The sequence below is a fragment of the Cricetulus griseus genome, chromosome 4, assembly GCF_003668045.3.
Source record: "Cricetulus griseus strain 17A/GY chromosome 4, alternate assembly CriGri-PICRH-1.0, whole genome shotgun sequence".
In the NCBI taxonomy this organism is placed as follows: domain Eukaryota; kingdom Metazoa; phylum Chordata; class Mammalia; order Rodentia; family Cricetidae; genus Cricetulus; species Cricetulus griseus.
The window spans coordinates 135007501-135023536 of record NC_048597.1 but is presented as its reverse complement, the minus strand read 5'-3'; the positions used below and the strand labels follow the sequence as shown (position 1 = coordinate 135023536).

The 16036-nt window shown below is 48.7% G+C and overlaps 1 protein-coding gene and 1 long non-coding RNA gene across 3 annotated transcripts; one reads left to right on the top strand and one right to left on the bottom strand.

The window, feature by feature from the left end:
- Positions 1-7736: 7736 nt before the first annotated feature.
- Positions 7737-10256, bottom strand: LOC118238672. Its single transcript, XR_004769569.1, has 2 exons — positions 9986-10256; positions 7737-8175 (listed from the first exon to the last, which is right to left on the bottom strand). It is a non-coding gene; the product is annotated as an uncharacterized LOC118238672 (long non-coding RNA).
- Positions 10257-10280: 24 nt separating this feature from the next.
- On the top strand, positions 10281-15809 carry Elof1 (elongation factor 1 homolog). 2 transcript variants are annotated; one of them, XM_027411610.2, is made up of 5 exons: positions 10333-10426; positions 11491-11661; positions 14555-14689; positions 14842-14912; positions 15197-15809. In XM_027411610.2, the coding sequence occupies exons 3-5, from the start codon at positions 14574-14576 to the stop codon at positions 15259-15261; spliced, it is 252 nt and encodes an 83-aa protein (XP_027267411.1). In that variant the 5' UTR covers positions 10333-10426; positions 11491-11661; positions 14555-14573; the 3' UTR covers positions 15262-15809. The 2 variants fall into 2 exon arrangements, with proteins under 2 accessions (XP_027267410.1, XP_027267411.1); XM_027411609.2 differs by lacking the exon at positions 11491-11661 and having other exon boundaries at positions 10281-10426.
- Positions 15810-16036: the final 227 nt, after the last annotated feature.

Genomic DNA, 16036 nt, shown 5'->3' with positions numbered 1-16036 from the left:
GTTTGGTGGTGCACACTTATAATCCCAGCATACAGGAGGCTCAAGGATCAGAAGTTCAAGGCCATCCTCTGATCCTTAATACATTTCAGGTCAGCCCAGGCTACAGGAGACCCTGTCTTAGACCAGATATATGAGCCAGAAGTGGTGGCACACACCTTTAATCCCAGCCCTTGGGAGGTACAGGCAGGTGGATCTGTGAGTTTAAGGCCAACTTAGGACAACATAGAAAGCCCCTACCCTCAAATGCAGCAAAAAATTGGAAAAATATATGGCTGGGGATATGGAGCATTTCTTCAGTATGCACAAAGCCCTAGGTCCCATCCGCAGAACTACATAAAACCAGATGGGTGTGTGGTTGTGTGGGTTTTTGTTTTGTTTTTTTTTTCTGTCATCCGAGAAAAAAAAAAAAAAAAAAAAAGGTTCAGCTAGGTGAAGTGCCTGCTGCTGAGCTGGGGTGTGGCTCAGTACTTAAGAGCACTGGCTGCTTTCAGAGGACCCAGGTTCAATTCCTGGCACCACATGGCAGCTAACAACTGCTTATAACAGAATCAACACTCTTCTGGCCTCCACAGGCACCAGGCATGCATGTGATACACACAAATACATATAAATAAAACATCCCTATGCATAAAATAAACAAGAATTTGTAAAACTGCTTGTCACACAGCCTAGTAACCTGAGTTCAATCCCCAAGGCCCACAAGGTAGAAGGAAAGAACTGACTCCTGCAAATTATCCTTGGACCTCCACACTCACAAAAAAAATGTATAAGAAATAAATTTTAAAGCAAAGTAAATGTTAAAGTAGAAACTTAATAGAATATTAAAAAGTGTACTATGTTCCCTTCTTCTCCAAGTCCACCCTTTCCTTCCCTCTAGCCTGACAGGAAACTGTTTCCCTTCCTGTTCATTTCATTCTCCTCCCCTCCCTCTTTCCCTCCCTCCCTCCTCCTCCCTCCCTCCTCCCTCCCTCCCTCCCTCCCTCCCCTCCTTCCTTCCTCCTCCCTACCTTCCATAAAAAGAGGGTCTCACTATCTTCTGTGAAGCCCCAACTGGGCCTCCAACTCCTGCCCCAGCCTCTCAAGCTTCGATTAGATGTGTGTCACTGTACCCAGTTTCTTTCATATATTTTCTCATGAAAACAAAAGCAAAGCAGAATATGTTCTTTTTTTCTTACCCACTAAACCACACCTTGTTTTTTTTAACCTTCCTTTTCTTTAAAACTAATCTTTGAAGTGTAAGTTAAGTCACACACTTAATCCAAACTCATTAGACGTACAGTTTTACAAGGTAGGTGTCTGTGTGTGTGTGTGTGTGTGTGTGTTGGGAATCAAGCCAAGGCTTTGAGAACACTAAATACCCACCCTGTCCTGAGCTACACCCCTAGCCAGCTGGTCTAAGTTTTTTTTTAAATACCTTTATTTGCATTATGTTTCTTGGTGCATTTGTAGCCTGTCACCCTTCAAGTTTTTGCTGTCTCCCAAGAGTTCAGATCATAGGCCTGTGCCAACCACACCTATTTTATGAGATACTGGGGATCAGATGGAACCCAGGACTTTATGAAAGTACTTTACCAACGGATCTACACCAACCCCTCTGATAAGTTTTGGCAAAGTCATACACCAACCCCTCTGATAAGTTTTGGCAAAGTCATAAACCCACCACATGTAACATTGCAGGGAGGTATGGATCAGCAGTAGAAGCTCTGCCTAGAGTACCCCAGGGAGGGGCTGGTGTGGGTGTGGCTCAATGGTAGGGCCCCTGCCTAGCATCTGTGGGTTCCTGATTTCAATCCCCAATACCAAACACACACAAAAGAGCCCAACATTTTCATCATTCAAAAAGGTTCCTTTGACAAGTTAATGTTTGCACTTTTTATATCTGGAGATCTGCTCAGCAGCTGGTGGGAGAGCTCTAGAGGTCTTTCTTTGAGTATGGAGACCAGCACCCAATCCTGAACTTCTAACCCCACACCTATCAAAGATCTCCTGGTGGCTTGCAACTCATTTGCAATCTGCAGACAGTTCTGCAGTGGCTGCCCTTGTGTGTTCACATCCTCTGTGTTCAGACTTGTTTCTGGATAAACTGGATTTGCTCCCGGGAGCACCACTGTCATTTTAACTTCATTTGATGGCACTGGGAATGGATTCCAAAGCCTCACCTATGCAGGCAAGAGCTCTGCCCGTCAACTACTCTCCCGGTGGCACCTAGAATCAATACAGAGCCTGGCCTGGTGGTACACACCTTTATTGCTAGCACTCAAGAGACAGAGGTGTGGAGTGAGTTTTCAGAGCTATAATGAGACCATGTCTCAAGAGGAAAGAAAGAAAGAAAGAAAGAAAGAAAGAAAGAAAGAAAGAAAGAAAGAAAAGAAGAAAGAAAAGAGGTATAGACTACGATAGAGGAAAGAGAATAAACACAAAAGCTGGTCTGCCAGCTGCAGGAAGCCCAGCTCACTTCTCTGGGGAATTGAGTAACACTTGCCCACAGACATTTGCCTAAGCCATTAGCATGAGGCAAGTCACACAAACCACTCTCTAGATAGTTTCAACTGTCACACCAGGAGTGGCAGAGCAGGGATGCTGGGCTACCTGCTGTCTGGATGAACCATTGATGTTTCTGCTACAGACAGAAGCATAGTAGAAGAGCCATGTGCTACCTTATATTGATACTGTTGAACTTGAAACTAAGGCAGAAGTTACTGTTACAGTTAAGAAAGGGACCTTGGGGCTGGGGAGATGCCTCAGGGTGGTAAGTGTGTTTGCAGTCAATCATCAGGACCCAAGTTCCATCCCTGGAACACACATGGTAGAGAGGGGGAAGTAACTCTCACACATTGTATTCTGGCTTCATTTGCACACAACTCCTGTCCCTGAAGAAAATATTTGGGGGTTTGTTTGTTTGTTTGTTTGTTTAAAAACAGTAGTTTTTTTAATCCCAGCACTCAAGAAGTAGAGACAGGCAGATCTCTGTGAGTTTGAGGCTAGCCTGGTCTACAGAGCTAGTTCCGGGACAGACTCCAAAACAATACAGAGAAACCCTGTCTCGAAAAACCAAAATAAATAAATAAATAAAATAAAATAAAAACAGTTTTTAGCCCTGCGGTTGTAGCTCACGCCTTTAATCCCAGCACTTGGGAGGCAGTAGCAGGTGGATCTCTTTGAGGTCAAGGTCAGCCTGGTCTACAAATCAAGTGCCAGTATTGTTACGCAAAAAAACCAAACAAAAAATACAAAACAAAAACAAACAAAAAGGGTTTTTTGCAGTTGTTCATCTCTTTAGCTCAGCCTGACTGGACTTTCTCTGTTTCCCTGAAGACATTGACCCTATACAGCTGCTTGCAGAACTTCTTTGCTGAAGCTGCCTGCCTTCTTGAACTCTAAGACAAACAGTGTGGCTCTTTCTTACTTCCACCCATCTCCCTCAGACTGACAAAATGTTCCCTGAGCTGAGATAGACAGACAGACAGACAGACGGCAGCTTTTAATGTGGAGGCTCATGCCTGTAATTCCAACACTTGGGAACCTAAGGTAGGAAGATAGCATTGTGAGTTTGAGGCCAGCCTGGGCTACAAAGAGAATTCCAGGTTAGCCTGGGCTAGAGTGAGACCCTTGCATCAATGTCACATTAAGGAATTTAGAAAGTAATCTTGATTAGTTTGACCAAAAGTAAGCCCAAATCTGTATTCTCTCTCTGTTTATCTCTGTGTCTTCCATCTGACTGTCTGTAGTCTGTCTGTTGTGTGTTTCTGATCTGACCCTGTTGTCTGTGCCTGTCTGTCTAGTGTGCCTGTCCCAAACAAGGGCCTTTGCTCTGCATTTATTGAACAGCACAGAAAACACCGCATGGGAAAGAAAGAAGGGATTCTTCACAGAGACAGCTTCCAGAGTTTGCAAAGGAAAGAGTTACTTAACGCCAAATGACCCAGAATAGCACTCAAAACCCAGCTGATGTATCAGTCATGTCCTCATGCTGCTTCCAGCACTTATGGGATATTTGCATTGTTTAAGGTTTCTGTCAACTCATTGGCTGCTTTTAGAAAATGATTACCATACCACATACACATACACACACACACACACACACACACACACACACACACACACACACACACACACCATATGCCACACATACACACATACACCATTCATGTTCACACATACTACACACTGCCCACACCCCCTCACACACACACTCCCCCTACACACACACACACACACACACACACACACACCACTATTCTCGCCAGACTCGTGGAAGAGAATATGCTTTAACATTAAAAGCTACGTACTCAGCCGTTGGGAGGCAGGGGCAGGCGGATCTCTGTGGGTTCCAGGACAGCCTCCAAAGACAAAGAGTAACACTGTCTCGGGGGGGGGGAGGCGGGGGGGGGCTATGTACTCAGTTTAGGTTGTAAAACCCCTTACCTGGGAAAGTTGTTTCAAACTGATGAAACTGGCTGAGGACACAACGCGTGGCATTTTGACTACATTTCTTGAATGATCTCAAGGCATATAATTAACTTAGCTGCAAGGTCTGCAAAAATTTCAATCCCTGCCAAAGCCAAAGCATCCCCACCATGTTCCAGGTGTGTTGGGAGTCCAAGCTACCACATGTGATGGCCAGAGGTTGGTGTTGGTTGTCTTCCTCAACTTCTCTACTTCAAACAAACTTTAATATGTTTTTTTTTGTGTGTGTGTGTGTACTTGCATGAGTTTATATGCCCACATGCATGCAGGCGCCCAAGGAGAACAGAGCCCTTGAGCTGGTTTCATGCAGTGGTGCTGGGAACTGAACCTAGGCCTTCTGCAAAAGCAGCCTGCACTCACCACTGAGCCACCTCTCCAGTCTTCAGCTTATTTTCTGAGGCCAGGACTTTCATTGGGGACAGTCTGGCTGGCTGGCGGCTCCACAACCTTCCTATCTTTGCCTCCCTCTGCAGTGATGAGGTGGGCACTGCCATGCCTGGGAGAGCAAACCTATGCCTTTATGTTTTCAGAACAAGCACTTTTCTGACTGAACCTTGTCCCCAGTCCCTGACCTTGGTTTTTTTTTTTTTTTTTAATATTTTTTATTTAATTTGCATTGGTATTTTGTCTGTATGAAGGTGTCAGATCCTGGAGTTACAGACAGTTGTTGGCTGCCATGTGGGTGCTAGGAATTGAACCAGAGACCTTTGGAAGAACACTCAGTGCTCTTAACTGCTGAGCCATCTCTCCAGCCCCCTCCCCGCCACCTTGGTTTTGTGTTACGGTTTTTGTGTTTGGATTTTTTTTTTTTTTTTGAGACAGCCTCTCTTCAAAACCCTGGCTGCCCTGGAACTCACTCTGTAGACCAGGCTGGCCTCAAACTCAGAGATCTGCCCGCCTCTGCCTCCTGAGTGTGGGGATTAAAGGCATGGCACCCCATGCCTGGCCTCCCTGACTTTGTTTTGGGGGGTTGGGCAGTGAGTGCTGCCCAGCCTGACCACCCAAATTCAATCTCTGCAATCCTCGTGTGAAGGAAAGAACACATTCTGGCCCTCTGTTTAAATAAAAACAGTCCACAGCCAGGGAGGCCACACACACACACACACACACACACACACACACACACACACACAGTAAAACAAAAAAGTCAACTAAGCGAAGTGACTCATGTCTACAACCAGACTAGACTAGATGAGACCCTGTCTTTAAAAGAAGAAATCACTTCTGTCCCTAACCCGTGAGACAAAGGCTAGACTCATCCTGTTCCACAGAGGACATTCCAGAGACCTAGGTGGGACTCTGCACCATGTCTGTCCTGGCTTGCTCTCTACTGGGGTGAAAAACCACTCTGACAGAAAGCAGTATGGGGAGGACAGGTTTATTTGCCTTATACAACCGGATCACAGAAGGAAGTCGGGACAGGAACTCAAGCAGGAGCCGTGGAGCTGTGCTGCATACTGGCCTTCTCCCTATGGCTTTCTCATACACCCAGGGCCATCTGCCCAGAGGTGGCACCACCCACAGTGGGCTGGGCTCCCCACATCAGTAGTTAATCAAGAAATGCCCACCAGGGTTGTCTACGGGTCAGTCTGATGGAGGAATTTTCTCAACTGAGGCACCCTCTCCCCAGATGGTCCTACTTTGTGTCAAGTTGACAAAAGAACAAACCAACACAGTCAGGTTGCCAACTAGGTGATTACAGCTCAGGTCTCAGTGTTAAACTCAACCATATTGAAGTTCAACGCCACCAGTTTCTTCCCACTGACTCAGAGACTCCTAGCAGTCAGAACTCTGAATCAGCAGTTACCTTCACCCATTGTCTCTGTTCCCAGGGTCCAGAAAAGAGAAGTAACACATTAAATGTCACATGGAGAATGAGTGACAAAACCAAAGGACTGCAAACCAAGTTCCCTCCTCCACTGAGCACCAAATGCCATAAATATTTCTCAGACATGGAGAGGCACACGGGAAGCTGGCCTTGCCTCTGCAAATGGGGCTTCTGTCCAACAGCAGCTACACTTGTTGACTGAGAAACACTGTTGCTTGTTCCCTGCCCTGGGAATGAAACCCAGGGCCTTGTGCAAGCCAGGCAAGCGCTGTAACAAACAATACACACTCCCTCATTTGTTTTCTTAGATAGGGGCTCACTATATAGACCAGCAGGCCTCAAACTCACAGAGCTCCACCTGCCTCTGCTTCCTGGGTGCCACCACACTCCATATTTTTGTTTGTTTGTTTTTTTGTTTTTGCATTTTTTTATTAAATTATTAATATTTTCACATGTACTTTCCCTCTCCCTCTCCCTCCCCCACCCCCATTCCTTCTCCCCCACCTCACACTCCATATTTATTATTGCTGTTTTGTGTGTGTGGTTTTTTTTTTTTTGTGTGTGTGTGTGTGTGTGTGTGTTGTATGTGTGCCATACAACATATACCATAGCACACACATGGAAGTCAGAGAATAACTCACAGGAATTGGTTCCCTTCCTCCACCACAGGCTCTGGGGATTGAACTCAATAGTGTTTATCTGTGAGTCATCTCAACACTCCATGGTTGATTTTTTGAGGCAAGGTCTCACTGTATAGCTCAGGCTTGTCTGGAGCCCACTGTGTAGTTAGGCTGGCCTCTGGTTTTTAAAGATCCTCCTGTGTGGTAATATACTGTTTATGATCAATAAATCTTGCCTGGAGATTGGAGTGCAAAGCTAGCCATAGCCATTGAGTGGTAGCCACACCTTTAATCCCAGGACACAGGAGACAGATGCAGATGGAACGCTTTGAGTTCAAGGTCACCCAGGGCCACATGAGAGTGAATCAGTTTAAAGAGAGATAGAGCTCGGGCCTTTAATCCCAACACTGGAGACTAGAGAAGGAGCTCAGTGCAGTCTCAGAAGCAGTTGGGGTTTTGGTGGAGAGCATTGCAGTCTAGGCAGTCTCAGTGAGTCTGAGGAGCAGTGGTCTGGATCACCGCTTCGATCTGAGCACGGGTAGAGGTGAAAACTCTTTAGTGGCTGGTTGCTTTGCTTTTCTGATCTTCAGCATTATCCCAGTATCTGTCTCTGGGTTATATTATTGGTGCTACACTCCTGCTTCCACTGCCTGAGTGATGAGATTAAGGGAGTGAAATCACCACGCCTAGCTTTGACTTTATTTGGTGGCAGTGTCTTGAGTTGCCCAGGTTGGCCTTTAACTATAGAGCCTCCTGCTTCAGCGTCTGCCGAAGCTAGGATGGCAGGCTACAGCACCAAGTTAGGCTAACACACTGCCCTGTTTTATTTTAATTCTATGATTTTATTTGACCGGGTCTCTCTATGTAGTCCATTCTGGCCTCTGACTCAAGGTAATCCTGTTTCAGCCTCCTGAACTGGGATTACAGGTGTTTTCAACAATGCTGGGCTTTTGACACCTTCTCACCACAGGGATGGTGATGCTGGACCCTTGAACAGCCCCTATTGCCCAGGCTATATTCATTTCTTTTTCTGACGATGTGATAAACTGTCTTGCTTCAAGCAACTTCAGAGAGGAAGGGTTTCTTCTGGCTCCCAGTGCAAGGGTACAGTCCATGGTGACAGGGAAGGTGTGGCAGCAGGTGTTCAAGGCAGCTGTCAGTCATCTGCAGTCAGGAAGCAGAGGGAGAAGATCGATGGTGCTCCGCAGCCCAGGGAAGGGTGGTGCCCACAGTCAGGGTCAGTCTGCCACTCCCATTAACCTAAAATAGACAATTTTTCCAGATAATCCAGATCCCACTGAAAGCCTGACTCTAGCTCACATCAAGGTGAAAAGAAAAACTAACAAGGACAACTACTGGAAACAAGAGTTTTGCATATATGCCTTGACCATTAGCGGAAATAAGACAGCAAGCCACATGGTAATAGGCATGATGTGTACAGACAGATCTTACCCTCTGTGCTTTGTAGTTTCATATTTGTGTGTGTGTATGAGCCAAGGTCTCACAATGCAGCCCAGGTTAGCTTGAATTCATCATACAGCCAAGGCTGGCCTAGAACTAGCAAAGGTCTTGTCTCTGAATTCTGAGTGTTGGGGTTTTAGGCCCTAACCACCATACTAGTTTTCCCATCCTACATGAATTGGAGCTGCCAACACTGGGACATTGTCTTCAGGAAAGTCAGTTCCAAGGATGACACTGCCCCCTATAGGACATCTTGGAGATCCATCTGCTCTAAATAAATACCTCAAGTTGTTTCTGGAAAAACACTAAAGAAATAACTCTTGTTAAGGTCCCCAGGGAGAAACACTTACCAGACTCAACAGTTGGCACTTGTACTTCATTCCATTCAAAGCATGAACAACACGTGACACAGCTAACCACTTAACCTCCCTCAATAGTGTTAACCTGTGAGTCATCTCAACACCCGATAGTTGACTTTTTGAGGCAAGGTCTCACTGTATAGCTCAGGCTTGTCTGGAGCCCACTGTGTAGTTAGGCTGGCCTCTGGTTTGTAAAGATCCTCCTGTGTGGTGATATACTGTTTATGATCAATAAATCTTGCCTGGAGATCGGAGTGCAAAGCTAGCCACAGCCATAGAGGCCAGGCAGTGGTAGCCACACCTTTAATCCCAGGACACAGGAAGACAGATGCAGATGGAACTCTTTGAGTTCAAGGTCACCCAGGGCTGCATGAGAGTGAATCAGTTTAAAGAGAGACAGAGCTCGGGCCTTTAATCCCAACACTGGAGACTAGGGAAGGAGCTCAGTGCAGTCTCAGAAGCAGTTGGTGTTTCGGTGGAGAGCATTGCTGGGGGCTTTCAAGTCCTCTTTTCTCTCTGTCTCTGTCTCTCTCTCTCTCTCTGTGTGTGTGTGTGTGTGTGTATAAAATTTGCAGAAATTAGTTCTGGCCCTCCACCATGTAACTCAGTAATCAAACTCAGGCTGACTGCGGCTTGCTAGGAAGTGCCTTTACCTGCTGAGCCATCTTGCTGGCCAGTAGCCTTTAATTAAGAAAAAAGAAGTATGTATGTTAAGCACATATGTTTGTGAGGGTCTGCATGTGGAGACCAAAGAGCCTTCCTTAATTGTTCTCCACCTTCTATATAGCGACAGGGTCTCTCTTGAACCCAGAGCTCACCTCATCCAGCTAGCCAGCTTGCTCTGGGGATCCTGTCTCCACCTCCTGCAGGTTCAGACTACAGGTGGGGAGCCACACCCATCTGGCATTTATATAGGTGTAGCTTTGGAGCCTATCCTCCCATCTGGCATTTATATAGGTGTAGCTTTGGAGCCTATCCTGGCACTCGCTCTGGAGACCAGGCTGGACTCTAACTCACAGAGATCCGCCTGCCTCTGTCTCCCAAGTGCTGGGAATGAAGACTTGCGCTGACACCACCTCCCGGTGGGACCTTGGGTTTCAAATTCTATCTCCATCTCCTCAGTGCTGGGATTACAGGTAGTCAGGGTTAGGATTGGGGTATTTTGTGTTTTGCATTAGCGTATATTAACCATACATAGTGGATTTCCCTATGCGAATATATAGCATATAATGCACTTTGACCATATTTACCCCCTTACGCCTTCTCGGGTCGCCTTCCTCTTCCCATCTAGTCTTCTCTAGGGCTAGGATACTTGAGTGAGCATGGAGGTTGGGAGCACTCAGGAGCGCTTCCCGCGGGGGGGGGGGAGGAGCTGCAACTGGGGACAAAAGAGAGGAGTCCAAGAAGGCGGTGGCCACAGGCGAGGACGGTAGCCAGGGTGCTACACCTGGACACACGCTCGTCGCCAATCCGTCTCCACTCCACGGAGCTCGCGGGCAATCAGTGCGAGCGCATGCGCCGTAACAGACGTCACACATGCGCAGAGACCAGCAGTTGTAGGAGGCGGGGTCTACATGACCCGGGGTTCGGAGTAGGCGGGAAACCGAGGCGATATTTCCGCTTCCGTCAGGGGAAGGAAGTTAGTGTCTCCCGGGTGAAGCGGCCTTGGCTGCGAGGAAGAGCTGGTACAGGTAGGTTCCTGGGTCTCGCGCGCGGGCGTTAGGCCGGGCGGACCGGGCAGGACCGGGCGGGGCCGGGCGGGACCAGGCGCTCTCTCCAGACGGCCCGCCCGGCGTGGTGCCGAGGCCCGGGCATGGCTCCGAGGACCGCCGGGTGAGGAGCCTGACCGCCGGACCCCGCAGCTGGACGCGCGGGCCGCGCCCCCGGAGCCTGGGTGAGGCTGGCGGCGTCGCTTCTACGCCGCGACCCCATCCCTTCGCCTCGGGACAACACGGCTCGTTCGCGGGCAGCGGCTGGCCGATGGGGTCTGGGGCCACACAGAGATGCAGGACCCTCACTGGTTCGCTCAGCAAGTGGTTATTAGGAGCTTGGTGTATACCGGGCGCCGGGGATGCTGGGGAGTGAGCCCAGTGAAACCCTGCCTCGGAGATGGGTGATGAGGGTTGTAGACGCTGGAGGACCTTGAAGGAGTCTAAGGTGGTCGAAAATTAGTTCGTTTTGGATGTTGTACGACAGTGTACAGAGGACTGCTTGCAGGAAGCGGTTCTCCTTCCACCGTTGAGGGTCCAGGGAATTGAACCCAGGCTGTCAGGCTCGGCAGCCAGCGTCCCTACCTGCTGAACCATCGTGCTTGCCCTGTTTTGAAAGTTTTTTAGACGTCTTTGTGTGTATAATGTGCCTGTGTACAAAGGCTTGCGGAGTTCATTCCCTCTTTCCGTGGGGATGCTGGGGACCAAATTCATCTTGCCAGGCTTGGCAGCAGTACCTGTACCAGCTGAGTGAAACAGGATCCACCAAGGTGGCCTGTGGAAGGTTTGTGATTCTGTTGTAGGTAGTTGCCAGGCCCAGACCTTGGGGGCGGGGTGGGGGGGGGGACGCAGGAGGAACAGCCATAACTGTGTAGACACGTGATAGCATAGGCTCAGGAGCATTCTACACTTTTTTTTTTTTCCTTTGGGTTTTTCGAGACAGGGTTTCTCTGTGTAGCTTTGGAGCCTATCCTGGCACTCGCTCTGGAGACCAGGCTGGCCTCGAACTCACAGAGATCCACCTGCCTCTGCCTCCGCCTCCCAAGTGCTAGGATTAAAGGTGTGAGCCACCAACGCCCCGCCCATCCTGCACTTCTATAAGACAGAAGCAAGGTCTCAGAGAGGCACTCGTTCTCCAGCTACTCCGAAGAGAGGCAGCAGTTTGAGACTTGGTGAAGAGCTTGTGTGTGGAACAGCCCTGTCAGCCTGAGCTAGAGGTGAGAGTTAGTGACCAGCTGCTTTGCTTCCCTGATCTGCAGATTGAACTCCAATATCAGTCTCTGCGCCTTTTATTTTTCGTGTAACACTCTTCATCTGCCTCAGATCCTGTTAAAAGCCTGTCATCTGTAACTAATTATTAATACAGACGTTTGAATATGTGTTTGTTTTTATCTTATGTGTATGAGGGCTTGCCTGCTTGTATGGTTGTCCACCACTAGTGTGCAGTGTCCTAGGAAGCCAGAGAAGGGCATCAGATCCCTGAAACTAGAGTCACAGGCAGTTGTGACCTACCATGTGGATGCTGGGAATTGAACTTGGGTCAGCCCCATTGTTTGGATTTTTGAGACAATCTGACTTGCAACTTTTGACATCGTCCTGCCTCAGCCTACCAAGGGCTAAACCAACATGCCTGGTTTGGTTTTGTTGTTCTGTTTTGGTCTGCTGTACTGTGTAGCTCCTGCTGGCTAAAAATGTAGCAATCCTCCTACCTCTTTGGTGCTAGGATTTCTTTTTGGTTTTTCCAGACAGGGTTTCTCTGTGACTTTGGAGGCTGCCCTGGCTCTAGCTCTTGTAGACCAGGCTGGTCTCAAACTCACAGAGATTTGCCTGCCTCTGCCTCCCGAGTGCTGGGATTAAAAGTGTGTGCCACCACCGCCCGGCTATGGTGCTAGGATTTCTAAATGAGACAATGCAGCTCACTGAAGCTCCCATTAACTGAATCTTGAGAAGCAACTCGTTGGGCATGACAGCCCCTAGAGCAGTGGTTCTCAACCTTTCTCATGCTGCAACCCTTTAATACAGTTCCTTATGTGGTGCTGACCCCAACATAAAGTTATTTTGTTGCTACTTCCTAGCTGTAATTTTTCTACTGTTGTGAATTGTAATGTAAATATCTGACCAGGGCACTGGTGGCACACACCTTTAATTCCAGCACTTGGGAAGCAGAGGCAGACAGATCTCTCTGGTCTACATTGAGAATTCTGTCTGGGTTACAGAGTGAGTTCCAGACCAGATAGGCTACAGTGAGTGGTAGACAAATAGTGTAACTGCCCTCTCAGTTCTTTGGTACCCCAGCTGGCTGGTGGGGGTCTGGCCTAGAAACAGTTGGTGGGCGTGGTATGGTGCATACGGAAGTGACTACAAAGGCAGACCCTGAGTGCATTCCCAGGCAGAGATGAGTGGTTGCTGCTGCTGCTTCCCTGCCCATCTGCTGGCACGCCATCTGCCCCTGAGTGTCCCTCCACTGACACTGTTATTTCTCCAAACCGCCTGTCTTGTGTCTTAGAGTTGTGTCTTAGGTACTTTTGGGGTTGCTGTGGTGATAACTAACAAAATCGACTTAAGGCAGGAGGGGCTTCTTTAGGCTCCACAGCAGGTTTGTCAGAGAGGAAAGAGCTTGAGGAGGAAGCAGAAGGAAGTGAATTCTTGTGCTCTGCTAGCCCCACCCCCATCTTCCCCCACCTCACCGGCATCTGTCTGTGTCCCCAGCCCAAGAAATGGCACTGCCTTCCTTTAGGGTGGATATTTATCTCTACACATTCATTATAACCTAAACAAGATGACTCCCATGCTCTAACTCTCACAAGTGATTCTAGACTCTGTGAAGTTGATAGTCAGTATTACCCATGACTGTGTCAGGTGGAAAACCAGGCATGGCAGCTCATGCCTATAGTCTGAGCACTTTGGGGGGGGGGGGGGTCAGGAATTCAAAGTCATCCTGTGATAGTTGGGAATGGAGTCCATGTTTGGTTTGTTTTTGCTTTTTGGTGAGGGGGCAGGTTGAGACAATATCTCTCTTTGTAGCCCTGACTGTCCTAGAACTCTCTCCGAAGACTGATCTCAAACTCACAAAGATTCGCCTGTCTCTGCCTCCAGAATGCTGGGATTAAAGGCCTGTGCCACACCTCCCAACCTTTTGTGTCCTCATCACAGCTTTGGGCACCAAGCTAGACTGTCACTTGTTCAGTTGATTTGTTTTCCCTGTCTCACTGCCACCCCATTCCAATCCCCTAAAAAAAAAATCCTGCTGGCATTGATGGTACACACCTTTAATCCCAGCACTCAGGAGGCAGAGGCAGGCAGATCTCTGAGTTTGAGAGCCTGGTCTACAAGGGCTAGTTCCAGGACAGCCTCCTAGTCACAGAGAAACCCTGTCTCAGAAAGAAAAAGAAAAACCTTTTTCTTGTGTGTGGGGCGGGGTGGGGGGTGTTGGGGGAGCTGCTTGAGACTTTATATTCAGTGTCCGGGGAGATACACTCCTACATTGTGTGTGTGGAGGTCAGAGGACAAGTTTTTGGGAAGTCTGTCCTCACCTTCCGTATTCTGTTGCAACTGACTAGCCAGCAAGCTCCCAAACAGTCCTCCTGTTTCTGCCCCATCCCCACATCAGAGTGCCAGGCTTATGGATGTGAGCCTGGCTTTTGTGTCGGTTTCCAGAATTAGACTCATGTCATCAGGTTGCATGGTTGGCACTTTTGCCCACTAAGCCGTCTTGCTGCCCTTGACGTCATCTTTAGTCACTCTTTGGAGTTAACTCCTCACCCCTTCACCGGATGCAGTCACTATGTTGAATACCCTCCCCGTCCTGTGTTTTCTTAAGCCTCCTGTCCACCCCTACCTTCCCCTGAGGACAGGGATCTTAAGTGACCTACCGGGAGTCACACAGTGAGTTGAGAAACCAAGGTTAAAGGCTGTTCTCAGCCATACTGCCCAGAGTGTACACAGGGACTGTTGGGCCTAAGGTCAGGAGCCTAAGTTCCTCAGGTAGAAGCCTGGACGTCATAGTGCACATCTTCCTTTCTCCATGGGCTACTGCTGGTCGCCTCAAGCCTGCTTCCAGAGGATGGAGGTAGAGAGTAGCCAGCAGCTGACCCCTCCTCTGCCCCACAGGTTTCATCCCCCTGCAGCCATGGGACGAAGGAAGTCTAAACGGAAGCCACCCCCCAAGAAGAAGATGACAGGCACCCTGGAGACCCAGTTCACTTGCCCCTTCTGCAACCACGAGAAGTCCTGTGACGTGAAAATGTAAGCGGGTGGTTAGGGTGCGCCAGCCCACATCTATGGGCGTCCAAGCCTGTTTCTCCTGCCTTGCTCACCCTGGGCTTCCTGCTGGCAGGGTTGCCCTCTTAGGCTCAGTGTTCGTTTCTCATGCATCCTTCCACTTTGTCCTATTGCAGGGACCGTGCTCGAAACACTGGAGTTATCTCCTGTACCGTGTGCCTAGAGGAATTCCAGACACCCATCACATGTATCCTTGGAAAGTCATCTGATTCCTAGAGAATGAGAGAAGTGGGTGGGAGTTGGGACTGTCTTTACCTGCTCAGGGACTGGTGACCAAAGACAAGGAACTGTCAGTCCCTCCTGCTGCCCTGCTCCTGTGGGCAGTTATGGAGCCACTGCTACCTTGTCTACTGGCTTAACACTAAATGACAAGGCACATGGCAGGGGTCCAATTGACCCTGTCATAAATAGCATAAATGTGCCCAGGAGAGGGCTTCATTGCTAGAAATCATCCTTGACTCTGTGTTGCAGATCTGTCAGAACCAGTGGATGTGTACAGCGATTGGATAGACGCCTGTGAAGCAGCTAATCAGTAGCAATATCAAGGAACTGCCCCCTCAGCAGTACTGACCCGGGTACCAGTCCAGAGACATTCCAGGGCAATGACAGCCCTCCCTCCGTGTATGGACTGGATTCGAATGAGTGGATGTGTGTGGGGCTGCGGAGGTGGCTGTAACAGTGACCCTGACTGCTTGTGGTAGGCTGGAGGTGAGGGGTTGCTGGGTCTCACCATGCTGCTCAGGGTGGCCTCAAATGACTCTGAAAGCCTTCGAGTTGCTCCCTTCTTCAGCCCCCAACCCTTTACCCAAGGTTTCTGGCTCCTCTGGTGACCGTTTCCTGACATCCCTGCAAAGAATAGCTGTGGGACCACCAGTCTCCTCAGCCACCTCACCAGCACATGGTCCTTGAGGACCTGGACCCCCTGTCCTTCCTACCTCCTTGTGCTTGTGGCCTCGGAGTCAAGGTCCTTTGCTGGGCTTTGCCTGGGAACCCGTTTTCCTCTTCCTTTGCTTTTGTAGAAAAGGTAGGGGCTGGTTCAGGAACTCACAAGCCTGTCAATAAAGCAGCCAGTGCGGATCCCTGACTATTTGTGCTTTCTTGGGTTAAAAGGGAAACTAGGATTTGAGACTAAGGCATTCAGAAGAGTTCTTAGTGGCCCTATGGATATGTTTTGGTCAGGTTTTCAAACTATTTTTCTATTGTTTTCTTCGTGAGGGCAGGGTTAGTAGTGGTTGGGAGTGGGGTATTATATACCTGGCTGACTTTGAACTTGCTATGAATCTGAGAGTGGCCTTGAATTCCTCATCATCC

Excerpts from the sequence above, each read along its gene's own strand:
- Elof1 (XM_027411609.2), top strand. The coding sequence starts at position 14,574 with ATGGGACGAAGGAAGTCTAAACGGAAGCCACCCCCCAAGAAGAAGATG. Across the intron at positions 14,690-14,841 it reads AAGTCCTGTGACGTGAAAAT|GGACCGTGCTCGAAACACTG; the intron begins GTAAGCGGGTGG and ends GTCCTATTGCAG. Across the intron at positions 14,913-15,196 it reads ATTCCAGACACCCATCACAT|ATCTGTCAGAACCAGTGGAT; the intron begins GTATCCTTGGAA and ends TCTGTGTTGCAG.